Genomic DNA, 23,555 nt, shown 5'->3' on the forward strand with positions numbered 1-23,555 from the left:
CCAATATATCTACAATGCATAACTTTTTTTTTTCATTTCCCTGTACTCTCAACTTTTGAGGAATAAAGAATGATGATGATGATGACGTAGTAAAAAAAGTCACGTGCTTATACCTCATTCATGCCATTGGCCGGAATATACAATTGTATTATGGGTAACTAGTGATCACGTGATTGTGTGTTTACTTCCAAATATGGTGATAGTTTGCTTGCCATTTCTTCGGAGAAATTGATTTATTTGAAAATATTTAGACTCCAAAATGTTATTAATATTGCATGCATATCATTTTGACTTGCACATATGTATTATTTTACTATAAATAATGATCTGAAATGAGTTATAAAACTGTCATTTTCACGTTTTGTAAATAAATGATATAATGCGAATTGACCAATTCAATAGGTCTAACCGTCTAATCTAGGATCAGCGAAGATCGGCTACTCCCGGCTAAATTCGTAGAATTCTAAATTTATATTTATATATATTATTACCTGCTTTAGGTTTCAGAACATATACATGTACATATAACACAGAGAAAATAAGATCTTCTTCAAAAGGCCTAATTATGTAAAAATACCAGGTAAGAGAAATCGCTCTATTTGGAAGTAAACACACACTCATGTGATCACTAGTTACCCACTAATACAATTCCATATTTATTTCGGCCAATGGCATGAATGAGGTATAATCACGTGACTTGTTTTACTACGTTTGACTACAAAGAACGCGTGTTTTGTGCCATTATTGGGGAAAATCCCCCGCGGATCGTGGTTTCATTTCCACCATTTGAAACAGAAGGCTTAGAGTAGACTTTGATTGTGAAACATTGATAAATTGAAGATTACATGTTGTGCCATGGCAGATGACAAAGTTCATGTATATATACTCGACAATTACTTGAAACATCATCTAATAAATTTGTGTTGAAATTATAATTGATGTTGACCAGGAAATGTACCTGTCTAAATTTTGGTTGAATAATGCATGGAAAGTGAATTATTCAAACACTCTGGATATCGAATTTTTAATCATTAATTTCTTTTGAACTCGGGACTTTTTGGGTGTGTAATTAGGGGAAAGTTGATAACTTTTTATAACATATGTACCCTAATTTTCTTTTGTTGATTTACGGACCCTGAAAGATACGGATTATGCGGCTTTAACTTTTCCACTTTGTGGAAAATCCTTCAAATCGGATTTATCTCCCTTGATTAAGATGACAAACTATGCTATGCTATGTTATAAAGATTTTTTTCATTTTTTTTTTAAATTCAATAATGAATGCAGATCAAATATATTAATCAAATATGTGTATTAATTTAATTTGAAACATGTTTGTTTTGCTGAAAATTTGCAAAAAAAAAAATAATAATAATATCAATACAAAATATTCATGATTGTAATTTGATTGTTGTTGTTTTTGTACTTGCTGTAAAATGAGAAAAACCGTGTTATGGAGAAGAAGTTTGTTAAAATTTGAATTTTTTACAAATGGATGAGAGTTGAGAGAATGTCTAACAGTCACCTGAATTCCGATATGCACAGTTATGAATAATGTTTTGCTTTTAAACAAACAAATACATATGTCTCCTATATAAACTATGGTAAAGACCCGTTCCCCTGGGGAAAATTCCGAGACCCCAGGGCCATGAAATTCACAATATTGGTAGAGGGCCTTGAGACCTGCCATGTAAGCACATAAGCCCGTGTTTCTTAGTATATGTGTACATATGTATTAGATTCCCAAAAAGCTAAGTGGGCTATGCGGAAGCTTATAACTATTTGTTTGGAAATAATATGGAAAATAAACTATGATATGATAGTATTGCTAACAATTTCAAATGGTGGAAATGAAACCACGATCCGCGGAGGATTTTCCCCATAATTGTACAAAACACGCGTTCTTTGTAGTAAAACGTAGTAAAACAAGTCACGTGATTATACCTCATTCATGCCATTGGCCGAAATAAATATGGAATTGTATTAGTGGGTAACTAGTGATCACATGAGTGTGTGTTTTACTTCCAAATAGAGTGATTTCTCTGACCTGGTATTTATACATACTTTGGCCTTATTTTCTCTGTGTTATATGTATATGTTCTGAGCACTAAAGCAGGTAATAATAAATATAAATATAAATTTAGAATTCTACGAATTTAGCCGGGAGTAGCCGATCTTCGCTGATTTTAGATTAGACGGTTAGACCTACAATGTATTGAATTGGTCAATTCGTATAAATATCATTTATTTACAAAACGTGAAAATGGCAGTTTTTACAACTCATTTCAGTTCATTATTTATAGTAAAACAGTGCATATGTGCAAGTCAAAATGATATGCATGCAATATTAATAACATTTTGGAGTCTAAATATTTTCAAATAAATCAATTTCTCCGAAGAAATGGCAAGCAAACTATCACCATATTTGGAAGTAAACACACAATCACGTGATCACTAGTTACCCATAATACAATTGTATATTCCGGCCAATGGCATGAATGAGGTATAAGCACGTGACTTTTTTTACTACGTTTTTACTACAAAAAATAGATGCAGATATATCCCGAGTTTGGAGCTAAAACCGCGTCCCGCGGGAGGATTTTTAGCCCAAAGGTTGAATCTGGCCATTAAGACCGTAACAAAAATTCGTTGTGTGCCTTTATGTAAGTGTATCGAGGGATGTAAATATTTATGTATATATATGAACAGGGCAAGCTAACAAGTAAAGCTGGTTTCCAAATGGGTATTGCGTATCTGTACTGTGACCTTTATGGCTTTTAAATTACGTAACTGGTTTTTTTTTCGGGATTCACAAGAAAATACAATATAAAAAAATCTTTTTTTTTATTTTATTTTTTTATTTTTATTTTCATTCATTCTTTTAATATAGTATAGTACGGTATGTACTACATGGACTTGGTACGAATGCCAATCAACAAAACACACACACAGCTTTGAAACGAATTTTCAACCCACGGTTATATATATTAATAATTCGTTGTACACTTCCTTAGCTCGGGCTAACAGCTACGTACACGCAGGCTACAGTTTCATGGCCGGGATGTGCAGGATCACATTTTTTTTTTTTTTAAATCAAATGAATAAAAATTTGAATTAACAAAATCAACGTCGATCTCTGCTGTATGGCTTTTGCTGCATATACACAGTGCTCTATGAAAGGGTGGCCTTTGATTTCCACTTTCAAGACCAGATGTCGACATCTTTTAGTTTAGATGTCGACATCAATAACTGACAAGTCGGTGTCACACCCGAGCATAAACACATTAATCGCCGAGTTACCGACTGTCTACATAAATATCTTGGATTCATTATGTGGGCATGTACATGTGGTAAGTCGACATATTCTTCTGTTTATGTCGACATATTCCGATATGATGTCGACTTAATGCCTTAACGATGTCGACATTATTAAGTCGTAAGTCGGGAAAATTGCAATATTTTCTAATTTTCGGATTAACGGGCCTTCGAACTATTAGGCCTTAGCGGTTCAAGTGACCTTAAAAGTAACAGATGACGATTACTGCGTAATAATCAGACGGCACGACCAGACCATTATTACACGATTATCATATAATAAACAAATTATTGAAATTTCATAGTTCAGAGAAAAATACTTTGACAACTCTCGGTAAAGAAATTGCTATCAAATTTCTTCATCTAGGTACAAACACATGCACACAATTATTTTCATTAGCAATCCAATATGGCGAGTGTTATCCATTGTTTGCGCATGTGTAACAGGAAGGCGACAAGTCGACACAACTCGACAACACGACAAGTCGACAACACGACAAGGCGACAACACGACAAGTCGACAACTCGACAACACGACAAGCCGACATTTTTACCGCGACAACACGAGATTCTGTACGCGCTAATTAGCGTGTTTGAAATGTCGACTTGTCGTGTTGTCGACTTGTCGTCTTGTCGTGTTGTCGACTTGTCGCGGTTCGAAAACGCGACTAGTCGACATTTTAACTGTTAAATCTCGGGTTGTCGCAGTTTGAGACCGCGACAACTCGACAAGGCGACAACACGACAAGGCGACAACACAACAACACGAGATGGCCGTAATCAGCCACCATAGTTCTTGAGTACTTGCAGTCTTCCACCTCTCGATCTTAGTTCAAACTTGGTCTAAATTAAAGAAGAGAAAAAATTTTATATCAATTACACTTATAAGATTGAAATAACATAAGGTATACTTTTAGCATATGGATTAACATAAATATTCAGAATCTTAAAAGATAATGAGAACAAATTTTAAAACACTACTTGTTTGGAAGCTCTGACATTTTTGTAGTGTCCGTAACCAGTGACATATTGATCAAATGTAGGTATCTTGTAAGTAAAATCTGAAATGATTAATGTTAAATGTATTTTTTCATATATCTTGTGATGAGAAGAGTGATTCTAAAAATCATTTATAGTAAAATTGTCAAAATTTTCTTATTCATATTTCAACTAAACTTAATTTTCATACCAAAAAATCCATAACCAGACAGAAAATCTGTTCACAAAAAGTATTTGGAAAAGATAGATTGAGGTTAAAGGCCCACTACCTTTCCGAAACGGCTTTTATTTTTTTAAAATGGGAATGTAAAACAAGATCGATAAATGTGTGTAGTGTCTTAAAAATTATTAACTTACCGTTAATACTACATTTATCATCACCTTCTGAACGATTTGATTAAAATAAATAAAATGGTTATTTTCATAACGCGGGTCGTATTATGTTTCCCCGCCGTCGTCCTAAATACCGCGCGGTAGTTGACTATCACTGCGCCAGACGGCAAAAAAGGGAATTGACTCTCCACTGATTTCATATATTACGCAGGAAATCTTGTATATGTTTGGTGTCGTAACCTTATTTTAGGTCATCGGTATGCATTTTCTGATGTTATTAATGTTTTTTAAGAAACCTTTATATTTGCTCCGGAAAGGTTAATGGGCCTTTAAAAACAGATTTTGCTATTATTCAATAAATAATTGATGATGTGTTTGTACTAAAACCTCATAAAAAATCTTCATATCAGAGCTCTTATAAATAGTCAACAATATGGTTTACGGACACTTCATTCGTTCCATGTGACAAGTGTTAACTTACCTTCAAGCAAAATATCCGCAAAAATTCTACAGTGTATGTCTCCAGGATCTCCTTCAGATGTCTTCAGAAAACCATATGCAGGCTTCAATGCCTCACTAACTTGGCAATGTGTGTGTTTGAAAAACAGGAATTTTCAGGATTCACTACGCAAGTTGTCTTCGACGTTGTTTGCTTGTTAGCTTATTTAGTCAAAACAATATATAAAGTGACATACACTTTCAAAAGTTTAAAATTTGTAATGTCATTGTTTAATTTTTAGATATTCTAACAATAAAATGTGTTCAGGTTTGTGATACACTATCTGAAAACATGCAGTTAGAAATCAGATACGGACACTACAGCAGCAAAATTGTAGTGTCCGTAACCTTCACGACCCAGTAGTTCTAAAGCAATACTCATAAGGAAATTATTTTTTACATTTTATGGGATATTAAACCAGTAGTTACTACACACAAAAAAGAAATAGATCTTTAAAATATTATTGAATATTTACAAATAAATTTACAAAATTTTTAGGCTATAACATGGGGCAAGTTTTGAAAGGTGAAAAACATAACGAAGCAGGTAGCTGTAACAAATTACATTTTCATCGCCATTTTTTTATTGTACTGTTCTAAATGATACATCATTTGATTCGTAAAGGAATATTCTATTTGGTTTGTTTTAATTTTTGCATTTTTATCTTTTCTCTAATGTGTTTATTTGGATCTGGCAAAACGCATGTTTTTTTAAGTGCAACAGCATAACGTCGAAAAATGGGTCCTTTTCAGCATTTCCTTTTTGTATAACTCAAAAACAATCAAAGCTATTCTCATGAAATTTGTGAACACAGTCACAGTACTACTATACACATTTGTTTGAAAATGGTTAAGACATTGAATTATCTTAATAATTGAAGTTGGTATGGCTGTATAACATTGGAATGGATAGTTTTAAAATGTGTTTTACCCGACTAGTATACTAACATAGTAAACCATACCCATTATCAGATGACACACGTTTTGTTGACCAGCTGCAGTCTAAAAATAGCACCGAGCAAACTGTAACTTGGTGACGGGAAAGTGACACGTCCATGCAATATGCGACAATGGCAGGCATGATGTAACCGTAAACTAATTATAAGTGACAACTAAAGAAGACAAACCTGAAAAATCAAGTAGCTTGACAATGGATATGATCAATATTATTAGAAAGGGACAGCAGTTTCCTACATGACAGGGACGTACCCTCTTTCAGCACATCAGCTGTTGCCTCGGGCGTTTTTATCCACTTTTCCATTGATCTTCCAGGTTCAGGAAAGGGTTTTAATAAAGCATTTCCAACTTATTTACCAGGATGTCGATTGCTGCTGTTATATTTGTCCCATCGTGTCCACGCAAGCCCCGTAATTTTTTTAGCCCACCAGTCTGTCTTCAAATCGACCTCTTTCGTCCAGTGGGTCCGTTCCAAAAAATAAAATTGTCGTCGGTCCGTTAACAATTCTTGTTAACCGTTGCAATTTCGTCAGTAATGTACTAAAAGGATCATTCTCAAAATTTTTATATGTTAGGTTCCCCTAGGACCCTTGTTTGTTGCATATTTGCAGTATTTAGGAAACGCTCAGTTTCGACAAGATGGCTGACCAGCGGCGGCCATCTTGTGCTGTTTGATGAGATTATGATTGTTTACCTCTATTTCTCTGAAAGTACTGAAGGGATCTTCACTATCTTTTTATTATGTAGGTTCCCCTATGACCGCAAGTTGTAGCAAATCACATATATTGGACCGATCGGTCTGCAAGATGGCCGACCGGCGGCCATCTTGGATTTTGGTAGTTACAGTTTGTTACCGCTATTTTCTCGGAGTGCACTGAAGTGATGTTTCTCAAATTTCATATGTAAATTCCCCTAGGACCCTAGTTGTGCATTATACATTTTGGGTCTGATCGATCAACAAGATGGCCGACTGGCGGCCATCTTGGATTTTGATAGTTAAATTTTGTTACCGCTATTTCTCAGAAAGTACTGAAGGGATGTTTCTCAAATGTCATATGTAGATTCCCCTAGGACCCTAGCTGTGCATATTGCATTTTGGGACCGATCGGTCAACAAGATGGCTGCCAGGCAACCATCTTGGATTTTGATAGTTATCGCTATTTGTCTGCAATTACTGAATGGATATCTCTCATATTTCATGCGTAGTTTCCCTTGGGCTAGTATCTTTGGGACTGACTGATGGTCAACAAGATGGCCAACCCTGTCGCCTATTTGGACTTCCACCGCTGAATCACAGAAAGCTAATAAAGGCGATCTGGCTTAAATGTCATATGATTGTTATATTTGAAAACTGTTTGGAAAGCAGGGAAAAGATCCTTCTTCCCATTGTCAGACATAGATTCATTCTATGGTGGGCGCCAAGATTTCCACTGGGATCTCTTGTCAAATTACACACGACGTACAAGTCTACCGTACATTTATGACCGGAAAAACAAATGGCTGTCATTTCCTAATAGGAAAGATAGAAAGACAAAAGTAACCAGGGGATTATCAAAATATTTAATTTCCCATTCTTCTTATGAACTCTGGAAAACGCTTGGATTTAACTAGTGATGACAATGTGATGAAGAAAATTTAAATTCCCATATAATTCCCATAGTTGTACCCTATTACCAGGAGCAAGTGTGAGCTTGTTTGTACTACACGTACTCTAAGTAAGGACCGTATTGTTCGGTTTATGCAATCAAGCCACATTTTCACGTTATCTAGATTACTAGAGAAAGTATTTATCTAGGCTTTTAAAATGGAAATACATAGGACTCTAACCAAACAAAGAGGGTGAATTCTATAGAATTTGTATGTTGACACTATTACATTCGGGATAAAATGATGTCGTTCATCATGAGTCATAACATCTGATAATAAAATCTATTGAAGAATTACCGCAATTTTTTAGGTCCTGCTTAATGTACTCATTAAGATTCATGACATGTATACTTATAAACGATTGCGTCCATTTTTCTGTTTACTCAATCTGTGTCCATTGTACTATTAAAAACACTGTATTACATATCAGTAAGAATCAGGATAGTATGCCGTAACGTTAAAACCATTTTCCATTGAGTAATGGGTATTTTTTAAAGATCTGGCTTGCTTTGCCACCTTGGGTTAATCACCTATTCTAAGCCTGTATTGTCATCCCCTCAACGCGATGATAGGGGCTGCCATTTACGTACAATATGTTACAAAATAACGTTTGTGCGGGTCACTTCAAGTTTCTCCCAGTGGTGATTGATACGTTAAAATCCTTTGTACTACTTCTTGTGTAAATAATAAGATTGATATTGGGCCCGTGGCATGCTAGTGATAAAAGGCTAATCACGTTTGCGTGTTCCAAATGATAACCTTGACCTTTATTCAAGGTACACAGTGGGACAAAAAGGCTAAAAACTAACAACGACTTCTTACCGAAAAACAGAAGGCATCATACAGCATTACCAGGATCCAGTTTGAGGAGGTTACCATAATGAAAATTTGAGAGTAGCATTCAATTTCCAAAGAAATGATAAATAGGATTGGACATCGGGCATGACCTATCTTTGTTCTCTCTACTTATCATTGAGATACATGTTTAGGACATCATTTGAGATTAAAGAACAATTAACAGATCAAGTGTTATATACCACTGATGAACCAAATGGCTCAAAGTAATACAGAACTGAACTAGGTGCATAATTAGAGTTCCAATTTGAGGAATTCAAGTCACATACTGTAAATATTAATCAAACATTATATCAAACAATAAACAAAAATATGCTCATAATTATGAAATGGGGAGAAAAAACAATCCTAAGAATACTTTACCAGTGAAATAGATCCAGGCTTGAGTACATTTGGATCATCTTGTGGCTCAAATGTATTATGTGGGGCATGGACAGTAGAAGTCTTAGGTTTGGCCATATCCCGTGGGGCTGTGAATGTTTTCTTATATCCTGACTGATGCTTCGATAAGTTCATCACCACCTGTTTCATGACTGACATTTCCTTAAAATGAAAAAGCATCATAATACAAACCTCTGTTCCTGGCTTCAAATAAATATTTCCATTTCATTAAATGTAGTAGGATTTGAGAACAAAAAGAAAACAAAACTGATCTTAAAATTGATGACAGGTCATTTTAGCACCTTAGTAAAAATAAATTCTTTAAGGTTACTTATCGTGGCATATCCAAGAATTATTGAACTCTGTTTTTTGATAAATTCCATATCACATAGTCACTCATGTAACATCCTCTATATATACTTCTTCAAATGTCAAGGAATAATTACAACCTAAACATTTCTTTGGCCATAATTTTCCCCATGAAGATAATTTAAAAGCTTGTTTTTAAAAATACAAACCTCTTTCTGGTTGAGAAGTCGCTCTAAATCCAGTGACATCTGGTTCTTTGTCCTGACAATATCTTCTCTTTCTTTCTCCAAAGCCCTATAAAACACCACATATTTTTACATCTTGTATATGACTTTGTAAACCTATCTTCACATAAATCATTTTCACCTCTGAAATATAATAGTGAACTGTTCTATCTTTAGTTTTAGGAGATTTCAAATAAGTCTTCAGGGGTGAATGAGTTATATTTGATTAGATGAAACATGACAATACTAAACCCAATTTCTCTTACCCTGAAACCAGATTAAGAAAATCTAAATGCTTAAGACAATGATTCAGGATATTCAACAATGTTTGATACCTGGTATTTCCATATTAATGTGGCCTAGTCCTACGTCAGACATTAAAGTTCAAAAATTATACAAGTCTGATGACAGGACAAGGAGAAACCACTTACTCTTTGTCATGTAAACACTTACTCTTTGTCATGTTCCAGTAACCCTCTCATAAAACACTTACTCTTTGTCATGTTCCAGTAACCTCTCCCTATCATTTCAGTAAACCCTCATAAAAACACATGTTTACTCTAAAACACTTACTCTTATCATGTTCCAGACTAAGGATGTACTCCTTCTGTTTCTGTAGACTAGCATCCCTCTGCCTTATACTCTCAATCAAATAGTTGTATGGCTGCTGGGCTTGGTCCAGTAGGGAATTACTGCTCTTCAGCTGAAAACATACATTACATAATTATTAACAAATTGATCAAACCATAAATTAATATATGTACATGTTAGTGTTGGGAATCGGTTGAAATTTCATGGTCGATCATCAGTTTTATTTAAGCAATCAATGATCATTTAAAATTGATTATTTTTTTCCTTGATGTATAAACAAATTTCATATAAAAATGTCCTTCAAAGGCTTACAATTGAGAGGCCTCTCTTGTGCTGTCATGTTTTCATGTCGCTTATTTTCTTCACAAATCATGCTCATCTGAACTTTTACATTACTACGTAGTGCTTATGCGCTCTTCAATTTGTCTAGACGCTTAAAATTTGAAATGTTATGAGTGACAACCACACAAGGGAATGATTTTAACAAGTTGGCTATGATTTTTTGCATGTTTTAGTTATCAGCTAACTTTATACTTTTGTTTATCATGGTGTCAGATTCGACAAACTCTGTTACAGATTTCTTACTCGATTAATTGATCAAACACCTCAAACCAAAGATACTCGACGAAATCGCTAAATCGGACAACCACTAGTATATGTATATTTTTTTTCTTAACATACTAAAGTTCATTTTAAAGATGGACCAAAATCAAAACGATAAATGAAATGATGACTAATTGTTTAACACAGAATTGAAAGTCTATTACCATATAGATTTTTGCGATTTTGAGAGATATTGCAATGGTTGTGAACATTTGATCCACAAAATATTGAGAAATTGATATAGTGTCATATTCTCTTCTAACTTTGATTTTCCTATTTTTATTCAAAATTGCCAAAATTGTTACCCCCAAAACAACCAGCTATGTCAGTATGTATACAGGGCACGGTAAGTACAGTGTTAAATCATTTATCATCCAAATTAATGAAAGATTACCTCCTCAGCCAACTGCTTTATCTTGCTTTTCTCCCTATCCACATCTTTTTTTAGGTTGGTGTTGATTTTCTCCAGCTGTAGGACCCGCCTTGCTAGATGTACACTGAAATAAAGTCAAAATTGGTTCTAGATGTACATAGAAATTAAGTCATAATTGGTCCTAGATGTACACTGAAATAAATTCATAATAAGTTCTAGAATAAGGACGATACAAATATCTAGCGACACACCTACCTCTCCTAACATTATCTATAGGACCTTAACACCTCAAATTTCTCCTGCTATAAAGAATAGCTAAAAGCTACCCACCTCTGCTGCAGCCTCCTCTTGGCTGTGCTGGGCATATTAGCTCCATACCCATAGGAAAACAACACCTTCTCCGCCTCCTGTTCATTATCCACTGTAATACAATATGACAATAGATTAACGAGGCAATAGATTAGCTTACACCTACTGGTACAGGACTAGGAATAGCAGTTACAATATAACAGATATCAATATTCATCTAAACTTTAATTATTACATAGTGAACTTGTTACATGTATTTATAAATCTTTAGATAAATCCACAATATACATGTCTTGTATTTCATAACGTAAAATGAAACCATTCATATTGAATTACAGGACCACGGTTCACACATGACGATTAACATGACCTTGAAAATCTATAACCTTGGTATTTTACTCTCTTTGATCACAATTCATATCATTATGATAGTTTATATGGCATTGACAATTAAATGACCTTCACGTTACCTTCAGCAGCCTGCATGACCACATCATCCAGCTCTTTCTCGATTTTTTCGTAGGCCACAAGTTTCGATTGTTTGTCGGAGATTTCAGACTCTAGTTCTAGTATTCGTTTGTCCATAGCTCCCTGTAAGCTGTAGTATTCCTTGGTCAACACCTGTTTACAAAATGATGAACTATATGACTCAAAGTTATCAAGAACTGAAATCAATATTGCTTCTAAAAAAAATTTCAAGTCACTTGAAACAGAAAGTCTGGACAATAATAAAAATTGAATTTTTTTTTTTTTATATACCAAAAACAAGATCTGCAATACTCATGGATTTCTATACAGGAATAAGACCTTAATGTTGTATGTGCTGTATTTGGGAAAACATTTTGACATGTTATTCTTTCTTTGTTAATCTATTGAAAACCATTAGATTTGGTGACTGAATTAAGTTGTAAAAATCATTCAAATAGCTTCAGATGCCTTATAAACGTTAGCTACAACACAGAAATTATGTACTGTTAAATTGTTGTTTTTTATGCCTGAAGTATTTTTAGATGGAAACACTCTTGCAAAAATCACTTTACAATTACTAATAACTTGTAAAAATGTATAATGAAATTGTAGACCACTATTTGGCTTCATGGTCTGACAGTATGTACCTATTTCACTTCACTATGAATGTAAATATTTTGATTTTTGGCAGTACTGCCAAAATTCATTTTCAGCTTTTATTTGTATATGTAAAGTTAAAACCTATGCATTGAAAATACTGTAAATCCCTAAATGTTGGTAAATTTTGGTGATGAATAAGATATTAAAAGCTCATCTTGATTTGTGAGTATGAAAAATATGACACATATAACTTTAAAAGATCATGTGTATTATATTTTTTTTTATAAATAATGAATTTATTTAGCAATGTTATTAACCAATCAGATTTCTATACAAGAACAGGATTTTAAAATAGATTTGTATAATCTATAATATTTTATTTTCTAAATATAATTTCATATACAGTTATCATAAACCAAACAATTACATATATATATATATAATTACCTCATTTTTCTTCTGAAGTTTCTCCACTTCTAACTGACTCTCAGTCAGGTTACGTACAGCCTGTTCGTGGACCATCTGTGTTCTCTCAGCCTCAAAACCCTTCAGTTTCACCTCGTTCTTCAGCTCAGACAGACGTGAGTCTCCACTCATCTGGAGCTGCCGGAATCTGAAAAACGTACACAATATATCATAAATTACTAATGGCCAGCTTATAACAGTATGTTTTGATGATTTAAGGTGGAGAAGATTTTTGCACCATAGAATTTCCTTCATCCATATCCTCCTATGTTATTTCCTCGTCACTAAATATATAGGTGGACTTTCTCTCAGTGTATTTTTTTGAAACACTGACATAGCATGTTTCATACTCTTATAACTAAAAGAAAGTTTATATTTCATTAAGAAAATACTTTGGGTGTAATTATCACGAATCTCAGTACATGATTGATTGCAGTTCACAATTCCTGTCAAGAACATAAAATACTGTTGGTTTTAGCCACCTGCTGGTAACTTACTCAGTTAAAAGTTGGTCATATTTTGTTGATGTTTCTCTCTCGGCGGCCTGAGCACGATCACGCTCTGAGATGGACATTTCTCTGGCCTCTCGTAAGTTCCTGAAAATTGAATTCTCCATTGATCAGCTAAGACAGCCACAGTTATCAGGAAACAAAGGAAATAATGTATTTATTACAAATGCATTGTCATACATAATAGAATAAAACACAATGTAGTTCTATAACACACAGCTATTATGGAATAATATGTCCTGTTAATGTTTAGCCAGGGAAAGATATGATACATGTAGCTGATTTGAGAGCATTCAATTTTTCTTATAAGCGGAATAATATTTAAGTTATAAGAAATGCTTTCCTATGATTTAAAAATCTTTCCACAAGGGATAAGAAAGGAAGAATTAACAATAAGTTGTTTAACAATGAAGAGATGATTGAACGTTAGATACTTAAAGAAAATTTTGTGAAATACAATTTATCAGCTAGAATATATCATGTAAAACTACCTCAAAATTGAAATATAGACTCTCTGTTCTAATAAGAGCAACAAGCTTAAGATTCATCACAGGGTCTCTGACCTAGTTTGTAAGGTTGATGCAATCTTTACTTACCTATTCTCTCGTTCATACATCTCTCGTGTACTTGTCCTAAGTCTGTCTATCTCGGCATTTGTCCGTGTCCTAATCTGCTCCAGTTCATCCTTTAGTTTGTTTTCATATTCTGTCTTGTATTGATCTCTGATACAGACAACATCAACTTTGTATACAGTAATTATGATGGTTGACAAAAATAATTCATTGACAAAACACAATGATTGTTGTTAGTCCACTACTTACATTAGTTTTATAAACATAAAATGTTTTTTTTGCTGCTTTGATCTCAAGTCAACTTCGCTAGCCAAGGGTATACAGTAGTCTGCGATACTGAAACCCTTGACAGATGTCATGTCAAATCTGAAGTTCCCATTTCCGTAATAAGCAACCAATGAAAAAGCGGCTATCATTGTTGTATTGATTGAAAAATGGCCGCACCCTTTGAAATAAAGATGTTGCTTGCGACAGATTCAAAATACCAAAGGTTAATATGTTAATGAGACATTTGTTTGTTAGTTCCAACACCAGTTCTTGTGTTTCATGTTTCTGTGTCCAATTTTGACAGGAGATTGCAGTTTATCTTTGCATAATTTGTTTTAATTTTGTGAAATAGAAACCATGCATGTATTTAATTTCCCAATCTATTTGGAGAGCAATGTATCAATGTATTTCATTTAGCTGGTCTAAAATATTTAATAGTAAATATTAAATATGATTCCACTAAAAATTGTTGACAAGCATGACACACCTCAATATACAAATCAAGGTCCCTACAATCACTTCGGTTCAGTTTTGTTGACATATAAAAACCATGTTTTCATTGGTCGCCTGAACCTAGCAGTATTCCATCAGAATTTTAAAGCAGAAATTTCTGTTTTGACACAAGATCCAGCAAGGATTCTGTATCGTAGACTACTGAATATCCTTGGCTATTGAACTTGACCTCAATCATTAATTGTATTAATTAAAATTGAAGTTAAAAAGGATACAAAGCTATGTTCAAACTTGACAACTCTGTAATACAATATATTATTCAATGATTTTCTGAACAGAAATTCCCAAAGGTTTAGTGAATAACCATGAAACCACCTTAGGATCACTTGTAAATACCAGGACTAAATATTAGGTGAGCAAAGTGAGGATGGCTTTACCTGGAGGCGACATATTTTTCATACATCTCCTCGCGAGATCTCTTGGCATCCTCTAGGTTGAGAGCGCTCTGTTGAGCCTTCTCCTCGGCGAAGCTAATGCGATTAGACAGATCAGACACCTGTTTGGTAAGGTAGTCTTTGTCCTGTTTGAGGAGTGACAGGGACTGTTTGGCTGCTGTACACTGATAAAACACAAATATAATATACAAAATCAATATGATAGTCACCAATAAAGGAGGTCATAATGCAGCTTCTATAAGTTATCTCAAATTTAATATCAGGTTGTAATTTCTTGTTCAAATTCCAATGTATACTACTATCAAAATTAATGTAAAATGAATTGTTTTTAAACTTGATATGAAAAATAAACTTGATATAAAAAATTACTGAGGAGTATGTAAAGTGAATATAATAAATCACATATATAGAACAACATGCCGCAGGTCAATAATTCACTTTAAAACCGTACTTAACATGGAAGGATTAGGGTCTAGGGATAATATTTACCGGGTATAGGGTAAATGAAACAGAATCACTGTTGTACAAGTAATAAATTTCTAATTTGATATATTATTCTCATAGTTATATATATGTTAGTGATTGTGATATAGTATAACCTAGACAGATAAAAGGTCACTACACCTTAATGCTGTCTTCTTTCAGAAGTGGAGGAATAACAGATTCGGTATACATAGAATATCACTTACATCACTATACAGATCATCTCTCTCCTTCTGCAAACTTTTATGAGCCCCATCCAGGACAGATAACTGGCGCTGTAAATCTAAGATGTCTGACTCAAGGTTGTCTCTATCCCTAAACATAAAAACACAATATATTACATTATGCAGTGGCCAGATTTTTTCACATATTACAAGGTTAGATATGGAATCATGTTACAAATGTGACATTTTTCTTGCATTTCTGACAATAAGCATTGCAATCGGAATTCATAAAGCCTCAAAGTACACAGATTTAAGCATCTTTTGAAAGTATGGATTTACATATGTTAATAGACTGGCCACCAGTCTCTAGAATATTAAAAAAAATCATTAAAATTTGGCTTGATTATTTTTGTCTCTATTAATACTACATGCCTGATTCTAAGTTTTAAACTAGGGGGAGATAATCTAGTAAAGAACTCTGCTTAGAAAGCTTATCAGCAACTTAGGGTTTGGTGGCCAATCTAATATGTTGAAGATATAATAAATTCCATCTAATAGGATAAATATATCCTTTCATCTTAAAGGACAGTGGATGTAGATTTTTTTTTACTTTTACTTCAATTCAGATGTAGGCTAAATTTACCAATCACTCCACCTCAAACTCACCAGTATTAAAACCAGAACCAGAAGATTTTTTCTAAGATTATTATACGAAGGTAAAGATATCAACTGAATAACAGAACAAAATACTGATGTTTTACCACTAATAATTATACAGGTACTTTACACTTACCCTTTCACTCGATCATAATTCTCTACACGGTAATTGTCTGATTTAACTTGTGATTTCGTGTCTGCAAACTCCAAGGATATTTTCTGATATTTTACACGCAATTCACCATGACTCTGACGTTCTTCATCCAGTTTCTGAAAAAGATACAAGTCATTCTATTGTAACATAGCTTACATGTACAATGTAACGAGTACATTAATTGATCAGCTTTCAATCTTGATGATTCTGCTGTTTTTTGGCTTTGTGAGTGTTTATGTACTTCAATTTCTCAAAGCGAAAGCTTCTTAATCACTCCCTTTTTACTTAAAATTCAAAATGTGTTTATGACAATTAATTCCAGTGTTATTGATTGTTTTTCTGTAACTACCATCGTTCGAAATAAACGTCTGTCCGTCTGCCCATGACCGGCAACTTAATAGTAGGGCCGACAATTTTTGCCATGCAACTGGTCCTTTGACCGACAACTTTTTGGTCCAATTCTGATAGACTTCTTAAAATACACAAAACTAAAATAGCAGTTGCACAGTAGAAAGGTTGAAGATCAAATTGTACACAACAGATTTTCGTAATATTCTAGTTTTCAGTCAACTTAGTTGAGAGCGCAAGATACTAAAACAGATATATGGATATTTTTGTTAGTAAAACTATTACTTTGCTAGCATATAAACTACAAGGATGAATTGTAACTTTGTAAGGACCAGTAACTTTCAGTCAGGACCAAAAACTTTTAGGGTCAGTCAGTCCTTAAGACCAGCTGGAAAATGTCCTTACTATTAAGGGATCCGGAGAACACTGGTATCTACATATATCATATAAGTCCTTTATCACATAGGATAAGCTGGCCAATTTGTTAAAGTGTTCTAAAATCACTATAGTCTTTGATCCATTTTTGGGTTGCAAGTTTGAAACCCACAATGAGTAGATGCGCATGCCAGGTTTTTGGTCTTATTTTTGGTACAGGTGTTCAGTTTTCTTTCACCTCCTGAACTTGGCACATTATTATATGACACAAGTCTATCTACTTCCATACTAGTAATTACATCCTACTTTACTATGGAACTACCACATCATTTTACACTAACACCATACCATTACCACATCACTATAGATATCTTACCTCGCGTAGCTCTACTATGTCTTTTGAATATGAGTTGGTTTCCTCCTCCAGAGTCTTGTTTCTCAGTCGCAGCTGGTCAATTTCTGTGTTCAGAGGACGAACTGCTTCATACAAACGCATCTATAAATAAACATGTAAGAAAAAATATTATTTATAGCAAGGCAATATTTAATATTATGCCGGAATGTATATATTGTCACCACTTGCAATGTAATTTTTTGTTTACATTAATTATTCATATGAAACATAAACAACTAGCAGATTGCATTTATATCATGCAGTTGATTATTTCCCTTGATACATCAACATGCACTTACAGAAATAATGCAAATCAATCAATCAGTATAATATTATGTATATGATTATGCTTATTTGACACAATAATCATTTATCCTGCCTTCAATCCTTCACTTCATACATCCACCAGATGTACATAGCTATTATATATTATTGCAGCTAATTTGATTTCAGTGATGCAGATGCAACATTACATACCTTGTACAGCATCAGTTTGATGCCATCATATGAGAGAAAAATAGCTACAATTTACAAAATGTAGCTCTTGACAATGGAAACATTATTTCAGATGTACAGAAAGCAGGAAACAAAGTGAAAACATCAACTAGGTATGAATTTTTGTTCTACAAGATAATTGGGATTTGAAGAGCACAAAATTAAAGATGATCCACCGCCGACTGAGCATAAATGATATATTCATCGATTGAACAATAATTTGTTTTTAATCGTGCACATATATGTCTAATTAGCACATAAAATGATATAATATGATTGATTTTGCCTTTGATGTATGCGCAATTAGTACTTCATTCCATAAAGCATATAGTGCCACAGAATTTTATCAGGATGCAATTAATTATTAATCCTATTTTTAACTTGAAGTAAAATTAGAAGCTCAAACATTTTAATGGTGGCAACGCTGTAAAGTCAGTAACTTTTGTAACTGAAGAAAAATACTAAATCATCTGCTGCTGCTTTTAATAGTGAAAAAATTCCATTTGTCAGCGGTGGAGCATCTTACACCCGGTCCACCCCAACTGCGAACGATGCGTGTATATAAACCCCTACCGCTCTACCGCTGACTTGTATCGATGTATTGAATGAGTGTAGTTATTTATAGACTCCAGTTCTGTCGCCAAATCCACAGGTAAACTGGTACTGGATGCTACGCTCGGGCCTCTCATCCAGCTTAACGAAACTGAATGGCTAGTTAGCTTAACCGATCTATATATCATCAACAATGCGTCTGTATCTACTTACTGTCGTGTCGGTCTAAGCGTTGACAAAATGAATGATGTAATACCTCGGTATGTTGAGCGACAGTATTATCAACTGGTCGAGTGGTTCTGTCAATTGTCTGAGGGGCGGAGTTTAGACAGCCTACCCGACGTCAGGCGATAGAACGAATGGGCGGAGTTTATCTAACAATGTTCTAGAGTTTGAAAGGCAATATGGCTGCACCTGATAAAAAAACGTGTGTGGAAGATCTTATGCTAACGGGGTACTGACGGACGGTAAACTTCGTCGTGAATTACTTGATCTTCATTATAAACTAAAGGATTATCTTTTTCATGAGATTAGTAAAAAAAAAACCTGATGTTACGAGAGGAGGTTGTCACAAGATTATAAAGAATGTGACTGCACGCGGGACATTTGACCCATTTACCTGTTTATCGGAACCCAAGCAAAATTACCAACGAAGTCTTAAGTTAATAGAATATAAACAGAAATAAAATAATGCCCCGTTTATTGGAGAGGAATGTTCGTACGCCGCAAACGGTTCCATCGGCCATTTGAGAATTTAGAGCAATTTGCTGCATTTCCACGTACATAGATGTAAGGCTTACAGTAACGATAACAGTGTTAGATATATCTACGAATGTACGATGTTTGTCCTTGAATGTTTGAAAAACGACACATTCTGTAAGAAATCCATTAACAGCCGATAAATCCGTAGTGAATTAAAAGTACTTTGATATTTAAGAAGTTGATTGATAAAGAAACAAACAGAGGTAAACTTACCGCGAGGCGGGCCTCACGGCAGCCATTACATGTACGTTGTTCTCGAAGTAGCCTAGCTAACGTTTGTGATGCACAATCCCTACCGTGAATTATGCTAGCGATGACGCAAAAAGTTATCCAGTCTATCCCGGCTGAAACACGGACAGCAGCTCATGAAAACCGCGTTATCGCATTTAATACCAGAGCTTTTTTTAGAAGAAACGTCTGTTGTATGCGGGTAATAGAAAGTATGGACACATCCTGCAGTTCTTATGAATACGGTAATACCCGATGAGTTCAGGATAGATCTAGTTCTTATGAGTACGGTAATACCCGATGAGTTCAGGATAGATCTATCACACGTGGGTCACACATATCACACGATATAAGCCACGCCCACCAACCAATCAACTCGCGTTTAGCATTATATTGTAACCCAGTATGCAATGGTATTGTGCAAGTTGCGCGGCGAGTACATCACTGTCGTCGTCAACGGTTAGACCGACACGACAGTAAAAACAAAACAAATATTCTTCAAATTGCATAAAAATTCACTTGACTAGTATTTCTTTATTTTAGATATTTTAACAAATCTTCATATTTCTAGTAAAACTGCATATGAAACTCCTTATAGATCTAGCTATGCTCATTACGTAGGGAACCGCCATAACATGTCCCGGCTGCAGGCCGTGTGCAAAAAGTCAAAACACACGTGGGATTTATAAGACGAGTCCTAAACTGTCCTATATTTAGGATTTTCAATAAGTGGTTTGTAATATTATTACAGCAAAACTGACAAGCTAGAAGGTTAGTGGCATTTTAACCGTACTGTTATATATAATTAGCCATCAGCTTGGATCTGGTGCCGTACAGATAGTGAGTTCACTCACGATGTGATTATTGCAAGCCAACGTAAATGCTATCGGAATGCTCTTTAAAGTTTGTTAATGATCTCAAACACACTTAAAACTTATTGTGGCAATATTAAAGTAACTAAATTATAATATTTTCAAATAGTTCTGATAACTATTCATGTGTAATATCTCCAGACATTGACATGTGTACGGATCGAATACGGCGGACTGCCAATGTTTTTGACATGTTCTGCAAGATATATTTCACTGTTTCAGTTACGGTGGCCAATAAAAGAAAACAAGCACAGTGCAATTATATTATGTTATTTCTTCTAAATACAACACTTTTTGTGCAAGTTGTCAAGCATTTATTGTGAATGTTTTGCAATGAAATTACCACCTTTATAACACTGAATTTGTGGTTCCCCAGACATCGTTTTCCCCAAAATTTGAATGCGCAAAATATACCGATAGTAGATTTTTTTCAGTATTTAAAGCCATAAGAAAAAATACATGTGCAAAGTACACTGGTGTGTAAGTAAACACAAGATTTTACGGTATTTGTAACATTTACGATTGTGTTTGGTATAGCTGATGTAGCCAGAGCGCCCCGCGATTTACCTGTGGATTTGGCGACAGTACTCGAGTCTAAAAATAGCCACGTTGTGTCGGTAGAGTGTTAGCGTTTATCGCTACACGGTACAGAATTTCTCGCTGTGTTACAAATCAATCGATTGACGGTAAGGAACTTCATAATATTTATCATTCGCAGTTGGGGTGGACCGGGTGTAAGTCATTAATGATTATGTATATTGGATAAGTATATGAAAATAAGCTGGATTTTTAATGATATTACCGCAACAAAATCTCTCAGTGATATATCTTCTTCACTCTGACTCCGCAACTCATAGTATCTATCTTCAGACAAGTCTAAATCTTTCAGCGTTCTTCTGACATTTCCAGCCTTTTCTTGCAACCTATCATTCGTTGATTCTAAATGCTTCTGTCTTTGCCGAACATCTTCCAGTTCACTTTTAATTAATTCCTGTCTCCTTCTCGCATCCTGTTCCTGAATAGTCAATTGAGATTCTAAACGTGCGGTCAATATTTGCTTTTCATGCAAGGCATCGTGTAATTTCTCTTCAAGTTCTTCCACTTTTTGTAACGACTGTGCTTTCATGTTCTCCATATTTAAATTCTTTTGGGAAAGCTCTATTCGAAGTAACTGAAGATCATGTGCTAACTGTTTCTTTTCAATCAATTGTCGAGTTATTTTTGATTTTCTCTCTCGTCTGTCAACATCTCTATCAGGCGATAGTGTCAAATCAGTTGGAGCGGTTGTTTCCAATCCACTCAACTCGTCCGATTCGATCTCATCGAACGTTTTAGACAAATCGTTGGCAGCCATTTCTGTTTGTTCTACCTAGACTATCTTACGAAATGAATAACAACTGTTGATCACTTGAAATTCACGGTTGATGTTTAAAATCGAGCTCCATCTTTCATTTGCAGATTTCTTGTTTATCGTCTAGGTCACTGAAAGTCTTGTACGACGCCTACACTACCAATGATCAAAACAAACGCACAAAGGATCAGGATTTTTCATGTTCAAACTTGTCAAACTTCCGCGGAAAAACCTAGTAAAGGGAAGTAACTCGGACTTTGAAATAAGCTTCTGCCTATTAGTCTACACACTCTCACATATATATACATATTCACTTAGGTTATATCATATTGATATCTTTATTTTTTTTTTTTAAATTTCGAAATAAATGATTAGATATTCCACAAATTATCTCTGAACAGTTCTGCTTTGAAACATATTGTTTCAACTACAGAGGCCAAATAAGATCCTACTTTTCTGTAAGGAAAATGATGTCTTAAAAAGGTATCAAGCAAAACTTCAAAAACTTATATGTTTTTCCATGTAGTGAACTCGGTCCTATTCCACTATAAGGTGCATACTAATTATCACAGAAGGTCATACAAATGTATACCAGAAGATCAAATTATCATTCATTTGTTTCTACAGGACAATGTACACGAATCCAACAAGATGTGTATCTCTATTATTGTGGGTATTTCTTGTAAAATATGTTTTGGAACAAAGTAAAATTTCTTATGTAAATGTAAGCTAACATGTATTGTGTATTTTCCTATAAATTGTGAAAATACCTCTGATGTCCAGATTATTTAAACTCACTTTTTTAACAAGAGGTCCAGAGGGCCTGTATCGCTCACCTGGTTTGTAATGCCAAGTACCGGTAATGTTCTGAATACAGGTTCATTGTTTATTTTCTGAAGGAATTTGAATATTTACATGTACCTCTAATTCCCCTATTGGGCCCCACCTCTCCTACCCCCAGGGGGTCAGAGCCAAAATCTATACAAGTTCTGTTCCCCTTAACTCTAGGACAAGCAGTGATTTATAGGATTTACCTCTAATTCCTCTATTGGGCCTTGCCCCTCCTGCTGCCGTGTGTCAGGGCCAAAATTTATACAAGTTCTATTCCCCTTCCCCCAAGGATGATTATGGCTAAATTTGGTTACAATCCATGCAGAACTCTTGGACAAGTAGCGATTTATAGGTTTTACCTCAAATTCCCTTATTGGGCCCTGCCCCTCCTGCCCACGGGGGTCAGAGCCAAAAGTAATACAAGTTCTGTTCCCCTCCCCCCAAGGATGATTGTTGCCAAATTTGGTCAGAATCCATGCAGAACTCTGGGACAAGTAGCGATTTATAGGATTTACCTCTAATTCCCCTATTGGGCCCCGCCCCTCTTGCCCCCAGGGGGCCAGAGCCAAAATTTATACAGTTCTGTTCCCTTTCTCCCAAAGATGTTTGTGGCAAAATATGGTTACAATCCAGGCAGAACTCTAGGACAAGTAGCGATTTATAGAATTTACCTCTAATTCCCTTATTGGGCCCTGCCCCTCTTGCC

General features: G+C 34.8%; 1 protein-coding gene across 1 annotated transcript; it reads right to left on the minus strand.

Annotated features, from left to right (window-relative positions):
* Positions 1-8,937: 8,937 nt before the first annotated feature.
* Positions 8,938-22,157, minus strand: LOC138327876 (progesterone-induced-blocking factor 1-like). Its single transcript, XM_069274318.1, has 14 exons — positions 21,470-22,157; positions 17,741-17,860; positions 16,624-16,757; positions 15,873-15,981; positions 15,166-15,347; positions 14,033-14,158; positions 13,425-13,523; positions 12,910-13,075; positions 11,865-12,015; positions 11,416-11,506; positions 11,107-11,209; positions 10,088-10,221; positions 9,504-9,588; positions 8,938-9,147 (listed from the first exon to the last, which is right to left on the minus strand). Exons 1-14 carry the CDS (start codon positions 22,019-22,021, stop codon positions 8,953-8,955), a joined length of 2,247 nt encoding a protein of 748 aa, XP_069130419.1. The 5' UTR covers positions 22,022-22,157; the 3' UTR covers positions 8,938-8,952.
* Between the last annotated feature and the right edge of the window lie 1,398 nt (positions 22,158-23,555).

The sequence above is a fragment of the Argopecten irradians genome, chromosome 7 (genome assembly GCF_041381155.1).
Source record: "Argopecten irradians isolate NY chromosome 7, Ai_NY, whole genome shotgun sequence".
Classification (NCBI taxonomy): domain Eukaryota; kingdom Metazoa; phylum Mollusca; class Bivalvia; order Pectinida; family Pectinidae; genus Argopecten; species Argopecten irradians.